The sequence below is a fragment of the Hippoglossus stenolepis genome, chromosome 12 (assembly GCF_022539355.2).
Source record: "Hippoglossus stenolepis isolate QCI-W04-F060 chromosome 12, HSTE1.2, whole genome shotgun sequence".
In the NCBI taxonomy this organism is placed as follows: Eukaryota; Metazoa; Chordata; class Actinopteri; order Pleuronectiformes; family Pleuronectidae; genus Hippoglossus; species Hippoglossus stenolepis.
In genome coordinates this window covers 13572064-13595512 of record NC_061494.1, presented here as the reverse complement: position 1 = coordinate 13595512, position 23449 = coordinate 13572064, and the positions used below count along the sequence as shown (strand labels likewise).

Here is a 23449-nt window from a genome sequence, read left to right as displayed (position 1 = left end):
GACCACATTGTGAACGTGGATCCAACAGAGACCCGCGCTGAGTAGCTCTAACACATCCATCATCATTTGTTTAGTCGTTTGTCATGCTCCGATGCTTCTCAGATTTCATTAAAATGGTCTCGGAGAGAAATAAGTCCAGTCTCAGCTGAAATGTTTGCTATTTACAGGTGGCATCTGTGGTGTCGGGTCCAGCTCATTAGCTGGCTGATGTCGAGGGGCTGCGTCTGGAGCCGTTTCAACAATGGAATGTGAGGTTTTTGGCGAAACAAATGTCCAAAATATGTAACACTTGCCTCAGAGAGTGAAGAGGGAGAAATCAGGGAATCTCACACACACACACACAGACAAACAAAGGCCTTTCTCTGGAGGACTGCACTGGTCAACACCTGATGATAAATGGATCCCCTGCCACAACAGTGACTGTGGTGTAACACTGGAATAGATGGGAGTTGCGTAGCTTCTGCGGTGGGACTGCAGGGATGAGAACTGAGGTTGTTCTGCGCAATGATTTGAAAGCAGCTGTCAACATCTTGTGTAAGACAATGTTTTCACTTTTGGGTAATTTCTCCTGCCAAAAACATTTATTAAATTCCTAAAACAAGTTTTGGAAAAAGATGTGGCAGCCGCTAAAAAATTACATCTGTAGTATTAAATCAAAATTAAGGGTTTCGTGTGCTTTTATTTTACTGCACTGTACCACAGTCTATGTGAAACCAAATTACATTGCAGCAAATAGGCGGATGTGGTTTGTTATAGATTATTCCAGAAAATCACAGCAGCCGATATACACAACTTAAATGATCGGTCTGATCATATTACATTTTTTCCATGTCAACAAATCCCTTAAAAATCCTGATCAACAACGAAAAATAGTCCCCAACAAATACACTTTTGAGGCCTCTTTGCTGGACCCTGTAGTGATAAGCTATTTCAGAAAACTAGATGCAATTACATTTAATTAATTCGGAAATTAATTCAAAATATTAAACTAACACATTATTGATTTTTGTAATTTCATACTAGTGTTCACATCAACCAAAATAAAGCACATCACCAGCCTTATCATTTGTAGAAATTGTTAGAAATTGATTAATATACTACAATAGAGTAAAGTACATTTTGCAGCTACAATGCCTGAAATAATTATAACATAAACTTTAAATCTGTATATTTTAAATTTTAATATAATTTCGGTAGATTTTATTGAATGATATTGAAGCTTCCTTCTTCATGAGCAAGAAACATCCACATGACCTCATCTTCACATCCTCAATTGTTCCCTGATGTTTATTAGATTCATCGAGGAAGAAAAATCACTAGACATAAACAACTTAATGTCAACTTCGAAATTTACAACTGTTTGCGGAGAATGATTTAAAAAATGATAAATAAATGATGATGGGTTCAAGTACACCTTCCAGTTACTGTATTTAGAACTCTTACACGTGTGTTAATCTTCTTCACTGTGCCGTTCTATTATTTATAGGTAACCAAACTTAACCTACCATCGGAGACAGATGGTCTGGCATATGTTCCCCTAGCTGACCGCCTCTTTGGACGTAGTGCACACACACACATACACACAAACACACACAACCTAAAGTGTGTATACCTGGTGTTTCTCAGCATCCCAGTGAGCCCATAATCAGAATGAGAGTGACATTGTTAGGATTAACATCGCGGCCTTGTGGAGATACAGATGGGGCCTCGGCGTGCCTCTAATGAATGTGGTGTGCGGAGCCAGTTCCGTACGTGCAGAGGTTTATACGCCGCGGCTCCACTTATTGACTTGGCCCCGGTTCAGGTCCCACTAAGATAAGTGCCAGGTGATGACGTGAGGACTCCGCGGGTGTGACACAGTTAGTTCTGAACCCCGTAGCTCCCAGCGAGCATGCTCCCTGTGTGTGTCTTTATAGTCCAGAGGGGGCTGGGAGCCAAGAGGTGACACATACCAGTGATGAGGAGGTGTGTGTGTGTGTGTGGGGGGTTCATAGAGGAGAAGATGTTTCAGCGAAGAGTTTTCTCTGAGAGTTTCTGTACGTCCCCGTTAAGCAGTGGAGAGAGTTAGGGTGGGGAAAGGACAGTGATGGCTACAGTAGTCCAGTCTGAAGATGAGTAGAGAGGAGTGGCAGCACAGAGATGGAGAGTAACCAGAAGGAAAGGCCCGACCACTTGCGTTGCCCGGAAGACTGCGTCCCCCCAAAGTACGCCACCTGGGCTGCAGAGACAGAGGCGAAACAGAGGGCAGGGGAAAGTTAGCCAACATCTGCGTCTTTATGGCTGAAAAAAAGAGAGCCCATTCTGCTGGGGGGGTTAGTCATGCAGGACAGCGGGGTGCAGAGGGGGGACATGGTCAGAGGAATGTTAGCACCTCTAAGCTTTTTACTCAAAACCAGAGTAATTAATGGCAGCTTAAGGCATCTGGTTCTCCGGCAGTGCTTCCTTTGTTCTCCAGATCCTGGTAATCCAACTAAGTCTATACCCCGACTCTGCCAGGACCACTTACCCACACAGGCTGACCCATCATCGTTGGGCTCAAAGCCCTGGTTGCATCTCCTCTTGGCACGGCACTTATAGCTGCCATAGGTGTTGGTGCAGACGGGGCGGTCAGGGGGGCAGACAGAGGGGAATTGGGTACACTCATCTTTATCTGAGGGAGGCAGGGGGAGGAGGAGGAGGAGGGAAGGAAAGACACTTCTTGCTTTAAATTTAGGACACGAAACACAAGGTGGTCAACAGGGCGATGAGTCTTTTCAACTTACCAGTGCAGCGGCCATTCTCGTTCAGAGCAAACCCATGACCACACTGCAAGGCACAACCAGTTTAATCGTTTTTTTTAAAACCAAACATTACAATCGTCATGATACTGTACATAGAGGTGACAAGTTAAAGCAAAGTAAACAAGTGCCAAGAGAGTAAACAAGTGGAAAAACAACTAACAAATGCAGATGATTATATACATGTTAAAGCTAGGGTTGGTAATCCTGGGAAAGCTAGCAAGAGCAAGCTACACTTATATATACAACCGGTAAGTCCCACCCTCCCACCGGCCCTCTCGTCAAAGCCGTGCCCCCATAACACAAGCTCTCTAGGTGTTAGCTATTCATTTCTTATCATGTCAGTTGATTTACCTCAGTGCTGCTCCTGCCCCTTTAGTTTGATAATAACCACTGAGGTGATATAATCCTGCAGGTAACCAGATTCTCTGAGCATTGTGAAACTCCGCTGTACCTCTATTTCTACAGTTGGAGTGATTTCCTCCTCGTCTCTTGGATAGTGGATTTCCAGCACAGAGTTCATCTCTGAGGGTTCCAGGGGTCGGGCCACTGAACGACCATCTGGCCAGTACACCTCGACGTTGGTGGCCACATCCTTACCTGGTCAGACAAACAGCACAGACGACACCCAGTTCAATATTCACATGACCTTTATAGAGGCTCATACAGGAGTCTACTTACTGTAGATTAATATATCCTCCTCTTCACTGACACACACAGAGTAAGAGACAGTGGTTTCTCTCTCATTTAACTATTTTAATCAGGCACAGAGAAGGTCCTTCTCCACAGGGCCTCTGCAGCCCTTAATTAAAGTGGCATTTTTCAGTGTAAACAGATCTCGGCTTACTTTGCCACACAGTGATCCAGTAACCAGGTGTGCTGCCTGAGAGCCAAAGAACATTTCACCTGTTCTCTTCCCACAGACACGCTCTCATTTAGCTGTGGAGAGTGTTATTCAGTAGTGACGCAGTTCAAGTGTGGAGGTCTGTCCTGACGCCACTGATGGTGTGGAAAGTTTGTTCTTTAAGTGTGTTATGAGTAATCAGGCATTAAAAGTGACTGAGGGCCTCTTGGAGCTGAGCTGTGCTTGCACAGTCCTAATACAGAACAGGCTCAGTGAGCGGTGCCAGCGAGCAGTGGTGGGTGGGCCAGCAGCCCTGGATGGCCACCAGCAAACTCTCCCAGGGGGGGGTAACCAGGCCGGCTTCCAGCTGCAGCACCTGTCCCCCAGCTCGTCCCTCTTTGTCCACCCTGCTCCCTCACAAAGATAACTGACTCCCCCCTGGGTGCCTAATCAGACAGGAGTTATTGAAACAACGCTTCCCAAACAGAGCTTTCATTTTCTTTCTTACTGCTACTCTGTGATCCTCGTTCTGTCCATGTATCTCTCTGTCTGTCCTTCAGTGGAGATTATTGCGGAAATATAGTAAATTCAATTTCCTTAAAGTTTTGTATTTACAGACAAAAAAAGTAACCTATTCATTACAAAATGTCAGATTGTTCTCATCAGGATCCATGAATCCCTTAGAAATTGGTTTAAAATAATGTTGAAAAGGGCCTCATTATTTTAAGAGAGTTCAAAAATTGTTCTGGTCCCCTGATCTGGACCTGCACAAAATTGAATAGGTTCTTCCCTGATCCATATCACATCCTTCCACCAGGTTTCATGGAATCCATCCAGTACATTTGAGTAATCTTGAGTACAAACCAATGGACAGGGATGAAACATACTGTCCTTGGTGGAGGTAATAATCAGTGGTTTGAGGCAGAGCAGAGAGCATGTGTTGTTAACAGAGACCTCCACAATTCCTGCAACAGTCATGTGTTTTTAAGACTTTAAATGCAGTGTTACCGAGGCCAAAGTGGGCGACAGGCTCCATCTGACACAGGTATCCTGAGCCACCATCGATGATCCGCGTGTGTGGGCCGGTCTTCTTCGTGTACACCACCACTTTAGCTCCTCTGGCGAAAGCACCGAACTTGGTCCGGGGAATCACTCGTAGCCACGAGTTAGCGGAGCCCTAAGACAGACAGAGTGGTATAAGGTTGAGCTTCTGTTGACATGATGATGTCTTTAAGATAGAGACCCTCACCTGGTTGACTTTGTAGACAGAGACCGGCTGCGCTGCACTTTCACCATGAGACACCAACAGCTCGAGTCGGCCATCGCCATCAAAGTCTGTGGCTACAGCTCCTGGAGATCAGTCACAGAGTAATGATGCACTTCACGGAACAGTCAATACAACATCATTTACTCTCCTCATGCAGGGAAACATGGACACTGTGTGTGTGTCACAGAACTAATGATGTGGAACGTGTCATTTTTCTTTTCTAAAGCTCATGGGGTCACTCAGATCCCCAGTGGAGCTCTGCTGCCATCTATTGGTACACTGATGTAATATCAGACATGAGGCTTGCTCCTGTCCTGCCTCTGTTAGTTGTCGCTGAGTTGAAGACACTCACCTGTTCCTCTTCCTTCAGGCTCTGACGCCTCCCCAATATTCAGCTCTTCTATCTGCGGGTCTCCGTGCTCTCTCCTGCTCACTCTGTCAAATCAACATCACAGCACTTACCCAGATACCACAGCAACTACACATTCACAGAGTTCAATGTTGAGTAACTTGTACTTTACTTTATTAACTACTTTAGTACTCTAGTATTTCAATTTTATGTCCATTATTTATATCTTACTTTTTACTCCACCACATTTATTTGTGGACAAAGTTGAATAGTTGATTACATGAGACCTTGGCTCAGCTTCTAAATAATGATATTAACTGTTCTAAACTCCCCAACAATACATCAAAATGGCAGTGCCTGTATTCGGCAGTATATTTTTAGCAGTACATATACATTAATGCTTTATAATACACTTTAATGTAGTTGTAATAAATATAAGCATTTTTCAAACAGCTAAAATATTCCTACTCTTGTGGACAAACATAAGAAGAAGCCCATATATAAACATACAATGATTGAATATCTAGTTAATCTTTATAACATTTTTATTTATTTGATCATTTGCTTAAATATTTACTTGAAAATTTGTTTTAAATCAACATCAAATTAAATTATCAAGTTAAATTTTAAAGTCCAGTTTTGCTATACACATTTTTCTGTCAAGCCTCCTTCTCTTGTCTTGATTTATGTCTTGATTTTCTGGTTTTGCCTCATTGTATCTGTTTTCTTTCTGTAAGCACACTGATTCAAATTCTGTTGGTCTGGTCTTCTGCTCTCAGTCTGTCATTTGCACTGTTTGTGTTTTGTTGCCAACTTGGTATCACACTGTCATTTAGTTTACAAACCACAATGATTTCATGATTTGAAGACAACCAGAAAACAGGTTGTAAATTGTGAAACATCGTCAATCGATGACTTTGAAATTCACGCAGTATATACTAGTGACAAAGCATTTCTATATGCATGTTTCCTCGGGGTATAATTTAATTTCACAGTGCACTAATGTGCTGATCCTGGCTCTGAAGCTCCACAGCTCAGCTAAATATTGATTAGTTGTATTTAATTAATTAGCTTGAGCTAAATTGTTGGAGCCAGAGAGCAGAGTGGAATTAGCTGATTCATCTTTATATTAGAGCCACGAGCTGTGGAGCAGTGACCCCTGTCAGACCATCACTGTGTCCAGAAAGACTTCAGGTGTCTTCCGTTGTCCCGACGTGAAGGAATAGTCTGATCCAGGAAATCTCTGGTGTTGACTCTGATTATTAGATATTTGTTCTAACCCACCAGCTCAAAGCAAGATTCACCCTGATTTCTGCATCCTGTTCAGAAAAATAATGCCAGATCAGATTCTTATTCAGACAGGACGAGTTCATTCTCCTGTTACGTCCTTACAATTGATATGTATCATAAATTATATTTTGAGGGCTGAGTTCATTAATATTATCTGGAGAGGAAGCAAAACCGTGAGCCAAAAAGGAGACCTTAAACTGTCTTAATGAAAGATTCATTCATGTGTGGAGGAGGAGGCGGGATGCCAGACTAGATAAGTATCCCTGGCTGGGATGTTTAAATTCTTCTCAGCTTCCAGGCCTAGTTTTAGAATATTAAATCAAGAAGCAAGAGTAGTCCATTAAGCTCATCATGCAGGCACTATTAAAACTTACTGCCATACTTGTACAGCATGTGTGTGTGTGGGTGCGTGTGTTAGTGTTTGCTATAAGTGCGAGTACCTAAAGAGTCTGTTGGCGGAGGGGCCCCTGTAGGCGATGTTATTGAAGAAGACCTCCAGCTCATTGTCGTTGTCAAAGTCTGCAACGATGACGGTGCGAACTGGAGACGGCATGGCGAACTTCTGGGATGCTATGTCCTAAGGGAATGAAAGCAAACACACACACACACACACACACACACACACACACACACACACACACACACACACACACACACACACACACACACACGAAAAGCTTTTTTTTTATGTGAAAGCAAATCAGAAAAACACACTCAAACTGTTAAAATCCAATTCACCTGCTCTAAAAATGAATTGATTCACAACATGTGTCTTTAATGCCATGCTCATCACATATTTGTGCATAGTAACAGTAACATCACATCTAATGTAGTTGGGTTTCTCCACAGCCTGTAAATATACAGATGAGCTCCCAAAATTGAAGCCAAAGCATCTCAATCGCCACCTGGTGGCTGGCTGCAGTATCGGTCATACATCCCACCTCCTCCATCTCAGTGGAAGGGACATAGACCTTATCAAGTTCTTCTCAAAGAGGGTTTCTGTCATTTTAGATAGAACTTATCACACTGATGTTTGTTCAAGTGTTAAGTTTCCGGTTAGTTTGGTTTTAATTAGTTATTTGATGCTATAAAATGAGGTGAAACGTCATGATTGACAGCTGAGACTGACTCGTGATTGGTTGAGAATGTGTATCAGCGGGAGCTCAATACCGCAGCTCCAGCCCGTGATCGCTACTGTTCAGACTCTGACTCCAAATGCACGAGATGGCAGCGTTTGTATGCAGGATATTTTAGCTTCATTTCTGTATAGTGGGAGGAGGAATCTTTATTTACGACCTCATATAATTCTTATTTAGCTTTTTCAATGAAAGTTCTGCTCTTTGCTTTTTTGCGTAAGAGCCAGAGTTTGCGTTACTGCTACGTCCAACACTTCCATAAACATACAGTTAATGTCATTTTTGTTCCTCTATAATTATACAATTATACAATTATAAAATGTGTTTGTCTCCTATGTGAAGTTTGAGGTTGATATACAGAGTTTTGTTTGTTTTTGTCTGTTCTCTCGGCCCAAACCACAGAGCAGTGGGAGGTTCAGTTTCTTGCTCAAGGGCACTTTATTTCATTTAAAGAAGACGTGCAGTAAGTGAATTCTGAGAAGTGCACGATAAAAACACTGTGATGACGACATAAATAAAAAAAATTCCAGATGCTGTCGCAACAGGTTAAGCCCTAAGAGACAAACTGTGAATCGCCTAAATTTCTTAATTCCTGTTATTACATTCTACATCATATATGTTATAATTTCAACATGTGAAAAGGACGTGTGAGCCGAGTCATTCGGTAGAGACATGGTTCCATAACCCGGAACATAAGGTCACGAGTTTCATCTTCACAGCAGACGTGTCCATCAATAATCAATGTACGGTCCTTGAGTTAGAAACTGATCTGTCATCAGTTTACTCACTGATCTGTAGGTCACCCTGGAAAACAGATTCATCTGAAGCCTCCAGATGAAAACAAAGACCCTTTTTACGTCCTCTGGCATCAGAGAAGAAGACTGCAACTCTCTTGCCCCCCCCCAAAAAAAGTCTCCTCAGCAGAGGAGGGTTTTTTTTTTGCATGAGAAAGTAACGGATATCGCCTCGCTTCAGTGACACGGTGATAAGTCGGGGAAGAGTTATAGAGCGGCCTTTCACTCCCTCCAGTATTTACTCCCTGTTTTAATTATAAGGCTCATAAAGCTGCAGGGGGGTTGCCTACAGTGACCTTCTGCTTCTCAGGTGAAGGAGAGGGGATGGCCAACTGAGGCCACGAGGGAGGAAGAGAGGAACAATAGAACGCATACATGTGCCATAAGAGGAAAAAGACCTAAACACAAATGGAGGAAAGAATCATGAAACCTGCTGGAAAAGAGGGGAGAAAGTTTGAGAGAAAAAAGGATGACTGGTTTATGATTTGTCGCGCATACAGTTTCTCAAAATGGACAGTAAGTATTTACAACTTTAGTGGATTTATTGTGACTGGGAAATGCATTTTTTAAAATATTTAATAAATATAGTAAATAAAAATTGAAATATTTATATTCTTAAGAGTGTGATTTAAATTTAGGATGTAACTCATATTTTCATTATCCAAGATTTATGACTCGTTGTATCAACGATATAAATAATAGGCTATGACTATATTCATTTAATTCTGAACACCACCACCTTCCAGCCTTACATCCATTTATTATAAGGTGGCTCCGACTCAGCCTTTAGTGCACTAACCAAGAAACGTCTGCCCTGGCCTTTTTCCGTCTCTTTAAATACGTATAAGATATGTGAGGCTGTGCTTCCGCGTGTGTGCACGTTGAAGCTTTTGCGAGGAAAACCTCGGCAATAGATTTTAATTAAAGCACAAACAGGCCTAATCGGCACTTTCCACTACCCCGTCAAGCTGCTGTTTCAGCCCAATTTAATTAGCGGTTTACTGGAGTGATACAACAGCTTCATTATGCATGCCAAAGGTCAATACAGGCTAGTAGGAGCGTCAGCTTATGAGGGGGAAAGGGGTCTTAAATGTGTTGTGGGCTTGTGATTTAACAATCTGGGTTTAAAAAAAACATCGGCCAGTTAATTTAATTTGTCTTCTGGGTGTTAGTGCGTGTGTGTGTGTGTGTGTGTTTGTGTGTGTGTGTGTGTGTGTGTGTGTGTGTGTACGTGTCATGCTGATGGTATTGTCTCTGGGCTAACCATCACACATTAACCTCTTATTTGACCCCTATAAACATGTCTCATGTGACATTTATCTCTTAGGTAAAAGATGCGGTCACAGGTCCTGACACATACATCACCAAACACAAAACCTCTGTGGATTTATACAGCGGAGGCTGCCGCTGTCTGTACAACATAAACACATGCACGCTGCTCGCTGTCTGTACAACACAAACACATGCACGCTGCTCGCTGTCTCACAGGAGTCGTCTGCAGAGTCATTGATTGAGTAAATTAACCACGCGTCCGTCTTTAAATCCCAACTACTAATGCTAATTCCCTTGTCGACCGCTGGCATTTGCCGTCTTTTCTCTGCTTGTTCATTAGACACAGAGGAAACTCATCCGGACTCATCTGACTCTGTAAAGTGTCCTGTGACACTCGTTGCTTTGATTAAGGATGTGGTTGCAGGTGCTTTCTCCAGTCATTGGTCATGTGTGCAGAGAGTTGATTTTAAAGCTCCAGTTTTTTTCACTCTTCATACAACTTCTGTCAATGTTCACATCCGCAAAGGACGAGATACTGTCATCTGCCTGTTAACAGGACTACGCTACAAAAACTACTGAACCGATTTTATTGAAACTTGGTGGAGATATGAGGTATCGGCCAATGAAAAACATATTGACTTTCAGAGAGGGTTAAATTTTCACTTTCCTCAACATTACAAAGGTGATTTTTTACATTTTCACGAATTTACCAGGGAAAATCAGGCACATTTAGAATACTGATATCCATGTGTGTGTGGTTGGATTGAATTGAAGTGTACAATACGTAACCTCGGGCGCTAGGAGTCTCTCAATCTAAACAATGATAAAATACCCTGTTTGATGATGTCGTGAAGCAACGTGGCAAACTGATCCGCTCAGGCACAAATCATCTTCACGGATGAGGTCATATATTAAAGTTTTATTAATGTTAAGCAGCAATTTTCAGGGGTTAATGGTAATTGTTACCTATAAAATCTTATGGAAACAGTCTAGTTAGAGTGTGTGCCCAGGTCCTTTTTCATTGTGTCTCGCTTCTCTCTGTGTCGGCAGCCTTTACAGCCCACCTTTTCAAACAGGTATACAGACTTTATGTTTCATTAAAGACCTGAAGTCACAGGATGTTTGGGTGTAAATGTTGATATTTATCTGAATGTGGATTTGTCAAATACCCAGGAAACCCATGTGAACCCACCTTGAACTTCTGTTTACGGTTATTCTGCTGCATGTACAGGCGATGAGGCCCATTCCAGTTCCCGTAGACGATGTCTGTCTTGCCGTCGCGGTTGAAATCCGCCAGAGCGACGCCTCTGCCATGCTGCATGGGGTCCTCCACACCTACAGTCATACGGTAATAGGACTTAATCATATAAATCCAAATTCACATAATCTATGTCATCTACTGCACACGTTTCCTCTCACCAGCCTGCTGCGCCACATCCGTGAACGTTCCATCCCCGTTGTTCCTGAACAAGAAGTTGGGTCCGTACTCGTTGTCGCAGAACACATCGGATAGCGTTTGACTGACAATGGGCCCCACCACGACGCCTCGTCCTCCTGCACAGACAGAATCACAGATACGAGCCTCTGTGATGAGATAAATTTAGACGGTTAAAGCTAAGGGTAGGCAGACGGTTTTAAATATATGAAAAGCTGCAGACGAACAGGTGAAATAACAGAGCACAGAACGAGAGAGATCAGCCGGTGATCATTATAGTCTTTCCAGGCAATTTCCTCCGAGCAGGGCGGATGCAGACATTGACTGATGGGCTTCGCTCACACAGACAAACACACCTAGGGACGAACACAAACAAACACAAAAATGCAAAGACGCGGACACACGCTGGGTGCCTTTTGCATTGAGCAAAAGCTAACAGTGATTTTCTCCTGATGAAAAGATGTCTGTGACTGTTCAGTACACTCAGCATCACCCCAGGATTTTCCGATGACATTCTATAAAGTCAAGTGTTGCGCTAAAGTGTCTCATCTCCCGACCAGCGGAGTCTAATTATGCAGCTGAAAGGGCTTTGATTGTCCTTCCAGTACGTAGAGTCAGTGGGTGAAGACTCGCTGCTGATTTACTGGGCCGCGCCACGAGCCCAGACAAATACCACTCGCCCCTTATGGTCATAAACCACAAACGTCTCTCCAGAGATATGTAACCATTAGATATACAACTTCACTCATTGTCCCTCCGCTCTGATTAACTGCAGCGTGATGAATCGCCATCTACCGCAATCATTTCGGAGCCTGCTCACTCTGCCCCCCCCCGGCATGCAAAAAAGTATAAAAAAATTGATGAAGATTGATTCTGTTCCGCACAAATATTAAGTCACGTCCCACTTCTAAAACTTACCTGGGCATCAAGGTCAAGGTCTTTTCAGTGGACACAATATAATATCATAGAGGCAGCAGTTTTTACTCATGATGGCCCCTGTCATCAAAGAAACAAATCATGGTGAAATATTGGATTCTGACATTTATTGTTCTCCTCTTCTATAGTTAAGACGACACACATCACAGGGTTGAATTGGCCCCGAGACAATTTTAGTCTTTTTCTTATTTTCAAAGTAAGTAAATGTTATTTCAAGGTCAGACATTTTGTTTCAAAATCATTTAAATTTCAGTTTAATTAGTTAAATTCAGTTAAAAATATTTTGTGTCCCATGAGAGAGCAGCTTACAATACAGAACAACACCTCGAAATAGTGTGCATGAAAGGGTAACATGCTGAATTAATCTAGATTAAATTAGATTAGATGAGATTAAATTTGATTAGATTAGATTAGATATTCTTCATTGCTCCCAAAATGATTTTTGTTTGCTTGCTCAGTGCCAGATAATAAAATAAATAAAGTAATACACAAATTATAAGTACTCAGGATGAGATAGATAATTGCCAAGCTGTGCAGGGAGATAAGAATCTGTATACATGGTGAATGAGATTTTATAAATTAAATGTGTTAACTATGGAATAAATATATTAATTTGAACTTGTTTAATTTCCGGAAGCCTCTTTCTCTGATTAATTTAGCATTTTTAAAGATTTGTTTTTGTTCTTTACTATTTTATAGCTGACAGTATAAATGGAGCGGAAATGGTGAAGGGAGAACAAACATCCTTGAGGTGATTTGAACCAGTTATGTGACTGTTATTACCTCTGCCAAAGAAGTTATGTTTTATCTGCACTTTGTTTGTTAGTTTGCTTGTTTGTTTGTTAGCAGGATTATGCAAAAACTATATCTGTTAAATTTTTGGAGGGGATGGGCATGAGGAAGAGTTCATTACATTTTGGTGCAGATCTAGATCAGGGGGCGAAAGGAATATGTTTTGTCTGTTTCTTTGAAATTACGAGACGTCTAAGAAAAAGACTGTTATACACATGTCAAAGACTCAATTTAACTATTTATTACTCCTTTCAAAATTGTTGTGCTTTCATGTGCATTTATTTGTAAGTTAGAAAAATTACATTATACTATCAGATAACTTGGTGGAAGGGTGCGCGGTATGGGTGAGAGAAGAACCCATTACATTTTTGGTGTGGATCCGGATCAGGGGTTAGATCCAGGATTCTTTTTTTTTTTACTTGCTCTAACATTGCAAGCTATAGGCTGTTTTCCAACATTGATTTGTCAGAGAATAAGTCATGGATCAGGGGAGTGATATTTATGAGTGGTGCAGATCCAAATAAAAATCCAGATCTATTGATTTTAAATGTGGTCTCCTAAGGGAACTGTTGGGCCTTACTGGAGGCTTGAACTCCTCTCAGTGCCAAAAGCCTTCAGGACTCCCTGCTTTTGCTGTATATGTAATTTGTTGACTAAAACTCTCTTGCCAAGAAGACTGCTCAACACAGATTTAGCCACAGTGACAATGATGCCCACTTTCGGTTTTACTCATTTAAATTTCAATAAATCAGTGAGTGAACACCATCAGCTTCTATTTCACCTCCGCAGAGGTCTATTTAAAATTTATTTAATCCTGTTTGTCATCTCACCTGGAGTAGACTGACTTCAATTGCACATAAAATACACAGTGGTGTACTAGCGTCCACATACTTTTATTCAAACCTTCAGAAGTTTTGGGGACCCACCCTATAGGCAGAGATGGATACCGTGTCGGGGCTGTTGAGCCGCTCTGATGTATGTGAGTGTCGCCCTTCCCCTTGGCGTCCCTGTGACTTTGACTGGAGTAAACAGCTGACAGGGCCAAAAGAGCCCACTAACACTTCTCTATAGTCATTTCTATTTTCTCGCACGCTTACACTCATCATGTTCTCTTTCTTTTCCTCGCTTGGCCCCTCTCCAGCTCTCCTTTACTCTCCTCCTGTCGAGCAGCCTCTCTGTGCTGAAGTCCTATATTTCAGACGTTACGGGTACAAGCAGCACATGCTCCTCTGCAGATGTCTGTATAAATCAGACTGAAGGTCCAGCAGTGCCTGATGATCTTACATCACTCAGGCTCACACCTACACACCCACACACACACAAACAGCTGTGTCTCCATGACTGACTTACATTCATTTCCTGTAAACTTACTCTAACTACTACTTGTCTAACCCCGTATTCTAATCTTAAAACGTGCCTTCATCTCAGAGTGTAATGATTTACTTTATGGGGACAGGCTATTGTCCCCATAAAGTGACTCTGTAAACAGATTTAAGTCCCCACAACACAGACACACACACACACACACACACACACACACACACACACACACACACACACACACACACACACACACACACACACACACACACACACACACACACTGAGTCATATCTCCACACCTACCTGTGAACTTGTTGACTCCGGCCTGCTCCGCCACATTGGACAGGGCAATGACGCCCTGCGAAAGGTCGCTCGCTGCTTCATCCATTTCTATGAGAGAATGAGGACCCACGGTGCCACTGGCGTAGTTAGCTATGTAAATAGCATAACGTCCCGTACCCTGGGAGGAAAAGCAAACATCATTTTTATTTTATTTATCTTTATTTTTTTTATACATATAGTTATTTTACCTAATAAATGTTGATAAAGGGGATATCATGCTTATTGCTTTAAGCTCAGAGGAAATCATGCTGTGGCCAAAACATCAGCTCATGAAAGAAAGTCCACGCTGCGTATTCTTTATTCCAAAGAGCTTCTACTTTATTTTTTTACTTGTTTTCTACATGATTTTTATTTGTTAGTATGATTTAAAGCACAGCGATAAGAAACCAGAAGTGTAATGTCGTGTAGGGTGACAAAGAATTTGATGATATTTGACTTTCCATCAAAATTACCAAACAAACAATCCATTTATACGTTTCTTTAACTGTTTAAGCTGCTTATAGGTTTTGAGATGCAACCACAGTAAAATGGAGGTTTAGGAAATTTTCATGTATGTAATAAAAGGTGTGGCTCTCAGGCTGCAGATTCCTGATGATGTACATTTTTAGAAAATTGCCACAGGTATATTTTTCAAATTTTAAAACAACGGTTACAAAAAGTGTTGAGCAACAGGACGGGTCAGGTAAGCTGTAAGAGTAATGTTATAAAACTGAAAACGTTATTACTGCATATATGCTGCACATTTTTCAGAGATAAAATAATAGTTTTGAATTTGTTAATTAAAAAAAAAAATAATGAACCTGAGAAAGATCCTGTGTGGGTATATAGACACTGTACTTTTTTACTTTTTCTTCTTTATTTATTTATTTTTTTTTACCAAAGATGACTCAAATAGGAGTACATTGTGTATGGTTGGGGACTATTCTCAGCTATGGATAAAAAATACTTCCTCTCGAGTATTTATAGCAGCAGAGAGATTGTGTAGAACCAACCTAAAGAAATGCTATTGTCTTAATAGAGGTATATGTCACCCAGGGAACAGTTTTAGTTGTTTTTGGACAAGAATGTGGAGTTCTCTGACACCGAAGAAAAATATGTATCAGGCTTCTCCAACACAGACAATGCTGGTTAACAGGATCAGATAATTGTTTGGGGTTTCATAGGATTTGTTAGCTATATCGAAAATATAGAAAATTGCCAGACGCTTCCTCCAACCACCTTTTTAAAACTCTTTCCTATCTCTGAATATTATCTGCATATTTTAACCTTTTCCAATCAAACCTTTTCTTCCCCCCTTATCTGCCCCGACCCTGTTTCCCACCCTGTACCCCCCCACCCCCACCCCTCCCTCTCTGCCTCTCCCTATGCTCCTGCCTCTGCCTCCCTTTGGAGATTAATTTCACACTCCATTATCAGTCAGAGTCCCTGCAGACACAAACCCACAGACGGAACCACACTAATAGACTACACACTCGATTCCAATGAGCTTTCCCACCAGGCCGAACATATTTCTGTCAACACAAACACATGCACATATCCAAACACACACACCATTTTACCATTTGTGTTAACCTTAACATATTTTTACAAGACAAGAAAAGTAAATGAGTCTGGGTGATGTAAATGTCATCAGGCGTCACATTATGGGCCGCTGAGGTGGGAGGAGTGGGTAGCATTACACACCGTCACTCTCACACACAGACGCACACACACACACACACACACACACACACACACACACACACACACTTAGAACTTGACAAAATGAGACTGAACTGCAACGAAGGCCACTGGCAGTTACTTAACAGACTTAAAAGTCAATGATTTTTCAATAAGTCTTCACCCAAGGCTAATTTCTGTCACTGGAACTGGCAATGTGAATGGTGCGACATGCATGTGTGCAGAGTGCATGTGGCCCCACGGCTTTTACAGCGATCGCGGTGAGTGAGGCGGAATGAGGTACCACCTCCGCTGTAACGTTTCCATTTGTTTATTTAAAAAGGAAATGCATATTGTGCTTTTTATCTAACCTATTGCAGATAGTTCAGCTTTTAAAATCAATAGGTTCATTGCAAAACCCGTCAATGTGTAACTTTCATTAGTTTGCGTAAGAATATTGATTGGACGTCCCTTTCAAGAAGAGTCGGAGAGAGAGAAAAAGCTTGAACAAATTATTATCCCTGTTCTTTTTTTTACTGAATAACCAAACTTTTTTTTAAAGTAAACAATACAAAACTCATCAGCTACCTGGCCAACAACACGCTCTAGTTTTGGCCGGTGCAACCTCCTGTTATTATTCACAATCTGCTCAACAATAGGAAAATGTAATCTCCTGGTCCGTCTGCTGAACTAGCACGGAAGATCACACACCAAGCTTCCTGTAAAACCATTAACCATTAAAAGTTGATATCTTTCCAATCGCTTTGGCAGCTGCGTAACCTATCAGTGCTCAGTGAGATGGGACTGGGGTTTTTAAAAAAAACTAAAAAATGTATTGTAATCACTACTGTCGTGCTCCCAATATTACCATCTTTATCCCGTCCCCTGATTGGAAGTGAGAACTGTACGTTTGTGTACGAGATAAGAGACAAAGAAGGAGTGCAAGCGTGTCAAGTCAGGGGTGAGGAAAAAACTGCAGGAATGGAGGTGGAAAGAGGGAAGAAAACAAGGGACTGAGAGAAAATGTTACGGGCAGAAAGCAGCAGTGTGCACTCATCACTCCTCCCCTCGCGCGATGTTCTATAAAACAAACGAGCCCTGGCTTCTATAATTACACTGGTGCGATGGACAGAAGAGAGAAAATGGCACACCATTCCCCCAAATGAACTGTCATCGCACATGCTGAGAAGGGCGGCGTAGGCAGGGCATGAGTTATCACTGGTAAACAAACAGAGGCACCCATGCATGTACACAGAAGACACTCTAGGGAGTTTGTGTGTGTGTCTGTCGGCAGCGTGCATCTGCATACAGTGTGTGCATGAGTGTGTTCGTGCGTGTTGTACCTTTCTGTCCACACAGGCCACTGAGCGCCCAGCCATACGGTTTGCTACGTCTCTGTGTTCGTTAATGTCATCGTTCAGCAGATCCTCAAAGCGTCCATTGCGGAACTTAAACAGCTTGTCAGAGTATGTCGCCCGACCTTGATGCGGAGAGACGTTCAGCACAGTTGAGGAGAGGCAAAGATTGTGTGGAGTGTAAAGAGGCGTTACGCAATACAAGAACTGTGGGTGAAACGTACGAGCGCGATGCTGTGGCTGAAAGTGAGAAATGTGAGTCAGGAGGTTTTAACAAAAATGACAGAGGTGAGGTGTTGCAGGTTTTTGGCGCCGCGCGCTCTGCAGCTCTCGGATTGATTAATAGCATCACAAAGCTTATGTGTTATCTGATGAAGACTCAGATGAGATAAGCTTAATATCTGCATACTGATTTTCCTATTTTTTTTCCTGAGTTATAACCCCTGTGTGAGTGTGCATTAGTATTTTTTTTTTTTTTTTACAGAAGTGTCAGTTTGCACTGTACCAGAGAAGGCGTTGTTGGTGTTCAGGACATAAATCTCCTCCCGACCGTCTCCGTCGATGTCACACGCTGTCACTCCGATGGCGTTGCCTTGGCGGTCTCTCAGGGCGTAGAAAGGGGAGCTGCGGTTGTCAACGGCGATGTTGATAAGTCTCTTCTTCTGCTTGTCGTACTTCAGCACCAGGTTCGGTCCGTTGTAGCTGTCAACGGACACCGGTGGCAAGATGTTAAGTGTTCATCACATGAGACTGTCAACATGAAGCCTGAGTGAAGTCCTGAGAGGTAACTAATGATAGTTCTTATAGAAAACCCTGAAGACGATTTTAATGTCCTTAATTTACAGATGATTGTGCTCAAGACTCTTGTGAGTTTCATGCAGAATTTGATTCTGAAACTAAAAATTGTGCTTTTGGAAGTGTTACTGTGTATGTGAAAAAAGTTGCAGGCCTTTGGTGGAAATCACAGAATTGTGTTATGTAATTTTTGACGGTGCTAAACAAAATAACAAAAATCTAGATATTAATTAATGAAAGAGTTTGAACTTAATTCAGAAAGGACCACTTCATTTTCTCCGCCCAGGACGGTTATATTTTCCACCCCTGTCCGTTTATTTGTTGGTTGTTTTACTTTGTTTGTTTGTAAGCAAGATTACACAAAAACTACTGGACCGATTTCCACAAAAATTGGTGATAAGATGCAGAATGGGTGAGAGAAAAAAACATTAAAGTTTGGTACAGATCATGATAAGGGAATTCAGGAATTTGTATCTGTCTTTAACATTGCGTTATTTTGACCGAGTGTTGGGCCCTGGCGGAGGTATTCCCTCCCTAGTTTATATTGAGAACATTGGTTTTCAGGATCTTTAAACTCACCAATCTACTTATTACTTCATCATAAGTTTAGATTTATATATTCGGCACTGCTATAACCTATTATTATTATTATTCCTATATCACTTAAATCAATCATCCTATCATTGCAACATGGTGAAGCAACAATAATCTGTCAAAATCTAATTTGGCCTCTAGATATTTAGGTTCAAACAATGTCTTTGTATATGCAAACGTATTTAATCTTTTGAAACTCTGCCCTTGTGACATAGTCTTTAAATGAGGCCACATAAAGGACAGAATTCTGATCCATCAACACTTTAAAACACTATTTTCTGACAGTTAACATGGCATCACTGTGACTTGACCCATAATCACAGTCGCAATGGGAACATTAAAAGATTGACCAATGCCGCACTGAAGCACAGAAGGTCAACAACGGCAGCATAAAATAAACCGAAACGCTCCATCCGCAAATTCTTGATTCGTAATGAAATGAGGTTTCATCCTCAATGAAGTTTTGTGGTGCCCTCCTCCGTGATGCCTGCTGAATATGATAGCTGCTTAAGCAGGGTCATTTTGGTCCATCTATATTCTGTTAAGCACGGAGAAATTCTTCCCTGCTTCACTGGATAGAGGCCTGCTTGCCAAACTGTTCCCATCAATGGCACACTATCCAATCACATCCATTTTCATCAGCTGAGTGAGCCTCAGGGCACCCTTACATCTCACATCTTTTCAGTCTCTTGCCTTTGTCTTCAACCTTTAGTTCGGAAAATGACAGTGCACTTTTACTTAAGCCTCAGCACTTAATTAGCTGCTCTAATTGTGTATATTGAAAAAAAAAAAAGAGCACCTGCAATGCTTTATGAGTAAAGGGGATTTATAGGCTAATTCATAATGCGAGAAATTAATTTAACTTTTATATTTTACACCACCCTCTACTCCCTGTTTCTCACCCGGCTACAAATATCTCCAGGTCTCCGTCCCCATCCACGTCAGTGACGGCCACGCCGTAGTTGAGCTGGGTGGGGTTGTTGTCGTAGTCAGGAGGGAGGGCGGTCTTGGTTATAGCTGAGAACATGGGATCTGATCGCTGAGCCGAGGAGTGGGCAGGCAGGAACAGAACCAGCCACAACAACATCCTCACCTGAGGACAAAAACACAACAGCTGACACAACAGCTGAAACGGAGGAAAACTCTGCTGTTGAACATCTTGTTTCCCAAATGTTTCACTTTGCACTAAAAGGCAAAACAATGCTTTATTACCGTAGAAACACACACATGCTGTATACACACATACACTCTGCAACCGAACTGCAGCGCACGTTCGTCCCGGCAGTTCAGGCAAATGAAAATCTGACAAAAAGTTAAAGTCATACACTCGCAAAGTGCAACTCCTCTGCTACTTCTCCAAATCCATAGCGAGGCAAACATCAGTGGGTTTTTTGGCAGAGTTCTCCGCTACACCGAGACATAAAGATGAAGATATACCACCGCAATCAGCCGCATTCTGCAGGATTATATCTGAGCCACCGATCACATGCAGACAGCTTGAGGGATTACAGGACAGAAAATCCATACGTGGAGCAGGGCATTAGCCAGAGGCCAAGTGAGCACAGAGGAAACCAATATGACCCCATCTAACAGGCCTGGGGTTGTCTTCCCTGAGGGAGGGGGACCAGCTCTAAATTGGGGAAGTGTTTTCAGATAAAAAGCCTGTGTGATGTGTTCTCTTAGTGGTCAGTGGATGAGAAGGTGAACGTGGCGGAACTGATTCTATTGATTTGTGAAGCGCAGACAGGTGGAGGTGGAGTTTCTGATGCTCAAAAAGAATGAAGAGAAACATGACGGAGGAGGGGTGAAGGAAAAGGGGTAAGGTCACCTTCTTAAGGCAAAAATAAAATACTCATCATTAACGGCACTGTAAAACTTTACACACACGACGCACACACAAACCAAATGGTGTTTGCAAGCTGACACCTTGATTCGCGCCGCCTGAGGATTTATGAACGCAGCCTTCGTCGTCGTACTCGTTCCATTGAGCCGTTCCCATCCGTGCCTCCACACTGCCGCAGAACATTTTCACTCTCTGCTCTCTCTTGAGTGTCCAGGTGATGTATGGCTCCTTAACATCTCCCTCAACAATTCAATTTCAGATAAAAAAAACGCCTTGCTGTTTGAGTGATACTCTCAAAAGCACATTGGTACGGAGAGGAAGCACCTCTGCTGACACCTGCAGAAATATGGCGGGGGGCTAACGCTAGCTCTCCTGGCAGGAGATAGTGCCGGCTGGGGAAGTGGTAGCAGTGTCAACTCGTGGCTTTTTGGCGAAGAGGGGTTAATTAGCAACAGTGGGAGCTCGGGATGAGGCGGTTTCTCCCCATTAGAACAGGATGTAATGACAAATGAGCAGAACAGTTCCACACTACAGAAGGCAGCTTTACAGACTCGCCGATATACTCCATGTTAGATAGAGGCGGTGAGCTATAAATTAAAAAGAGGAACAATGGGAAAAGAAAAAGTGTGGTGGAAAAAGGGTGTTGAAATATCTCGATAGGTGAAAATGTACTTGGAGAAAAACAATTAAGAGTAAAAAAAAAACTCTTTTAGACCTTTAGATGATGTAAGACTTTAGCACCGAGACAGTTTAACGCCAGTCTGTAAATGGAGAAAAAGTGAAGTATCACCAATAATTCATAATAATGACTGGATAGATGAGGTGAAAAAGGACAAATGAGTGGTTGAAACCATTGGGGACGGGCCTGATAGAATGGTGTGGTGCTACATTATCCAGTCAAGGACATGCAGTCGCTTCCACTGCAGTAAAAGCCCGAGACACTCCGCTCCCGTCGTCAAGTGAAGATGCAATGTGACTTTTCCACAAGCAGGGATTCATAAAAACAATTGATGCTTTAATCGGAGGTCACAGGATGCAACATCTGCAGGGTCACCAACAGTGTGCCCCGTGCTGAGAATGTGGGAAGTGTCATAGAAAGTCGTTTGTCGTAAACCCGTCAAACACCATGAAAGAGCTGTGGAGGAAAATGTTGTCTGAAGCAGAGGAATGTTTTCGATTTGGTTATTTATGGCGGCATTAAGAGGCCATTATCAAAGCGTGCAACATCAGCATGTGCTTTCTGGAGCGTTCAAGCCCAGCTCTGATCCTGATAACACTGCGACAAAGAGCCAGCAACATCTTCAGTTTCACACACACACACACACACACACACACACACACACACACACACACACACACACACACACACACACACACACACACACACTCTCTTCCAGAAGCTCTTCTCTGTGAAGGACACTCACTGCAGAAAACACACACACACACACAAAGGGCTGTCCCAGTCTTAGTAAATTACGCTAGGAAGTCACTCTGAGCAATCAACAATTAAAATTAAATGCCAATTCATTCCATCGCTTGTCACAGTTCAAATGAAAAAATAGGACTCAGTCGCACTATAACACCTCATCAACATAATAATGATAATGACAACAGTCCTACACTCTCACATACACACACACACACACACACAGACACACACACAAACACACACACACATACACATATACATGACCAAAACTTCATGATGACAACAATTTAAGCTGTGTTAAAAAGTTATACTCTTAAATTCCATTTATCTTTTAAATGTATGAAATATAATATCTGTCTCAAAACTGTAAAGTAATTCCCACAACTCTGAATGCACATACAAAGTAAAAAAGCAAACAGCAACTCTTTTAAACTATAAAACAATTAGAAAAATGTGCAACAATTACAACAAATTTCAATAAATATATAAAATTTAACAAAACCACAACAATAAAATCATCTGCAGTTTTTCTTTTTTCTTTCCAGAGAACCCACAGTGTGTGAGACACTTAAACCACAGCAGATCATGTGAGTGAAGATAAAGCAGCACCACCGCTTATTTGGTTGATCACTGATACGCAGTCGTCTTCATTCATTCGCGAATTGCACGGGGGAGGAAAGTTGCGCGGAAATCATCACGGAGATCAACTTTCTCCGGGCTCTTCTGTGCGTCAGGTCCCAGAGGAGCGCGACACGCGTCCTGCTGAAGCCCGAGGCACCATCACCACCATCAGCACCATCAGCACCATCATCACCCATCATCAGCACCAGCAGCAGATTTAGCAACAAACAAACTCAAGTACTCACAGATGCTCAGAAACTCCGACTAATCCTCCAGCGACTGACTGACAGCCCCAGCAGAGAGAGGAGGGGGAGAGAGAGAGAGAGAGAGACCGACAGCTAATGGCGCTGTGGACGTCGCAGTTATCTCAGGAGGTTTTTCTCCACTTATTCCCTTTACACAACTTCCTAAAGATTTGCTTTATGAAATCGCTGCTGTGATGTTCGAGCCAATCGCCGGGCAGCGTGTGGAATATTTAAACAGGCGGCCAATCAGCGGGCTGGGAGCCGGCGGGTGGGCGTGTCCTGCAGGTGTTGGATTATGATGTGGAGGATGAGAGGAGGATGAGGAGCTGTTCACTTCATCCTCCTGTCCCG

General features: G+C 42.3%; 1 protein-coding gene across 4 annotated transcripts; it reads right to left on the bottom strand.

Annotated features, from left to right (window-relative positions):
- Positions 1–653: 653 nt before the first annotated feature.
- Positions 654–23158, bottom strand: crtac1b (cartilage acidic protein 1b). 4 transcript variants are annotated; one of them, XM_035171706.2, is made up of 15 exons: positions 23099–23158; positions 19863–20053; positions 18077–18273; positions 17560–17696; positions 14519–14675; positions 11149–11283; positions 10922–11064; positions 6968–7104; positions 5241–5323; positions 4871–4971; positions 4630–4798; positions 3232–3377; positions 2763–2805; positions 2507–2650; positions 654–2218 (listed from the first exon to the last, which is right to left on the bottom strand). In XM_035171706.2, exons 2-15 carry the CDS (start codon positions 20045–20047, stop codon positions 2091–2093), a joined length of 1905 nt encoding a protein of 634 aa, XP_035027597.1. In that variant the 5' UTR covers positions 20048–20053; positions 23099–23158; the 3' UTR covers positions 654–2090. The 4 variants fall into 4 exon arrangements, with proteins under 4 accessions (XP_035027597.1, XP_035027598.1, XP_035027595.1 ...); XM_035171707.2 differs by lacking the exon at positions 23099–23158 and adding an exon at positions 20286–20419; XM_035171704.2 differs by lacking the exon at positions 23099–23158 and adding an exon at positions 20173–20407.
- Between the last annotated feature and the right edge of the window lie 291 nt (positions 23159–23449).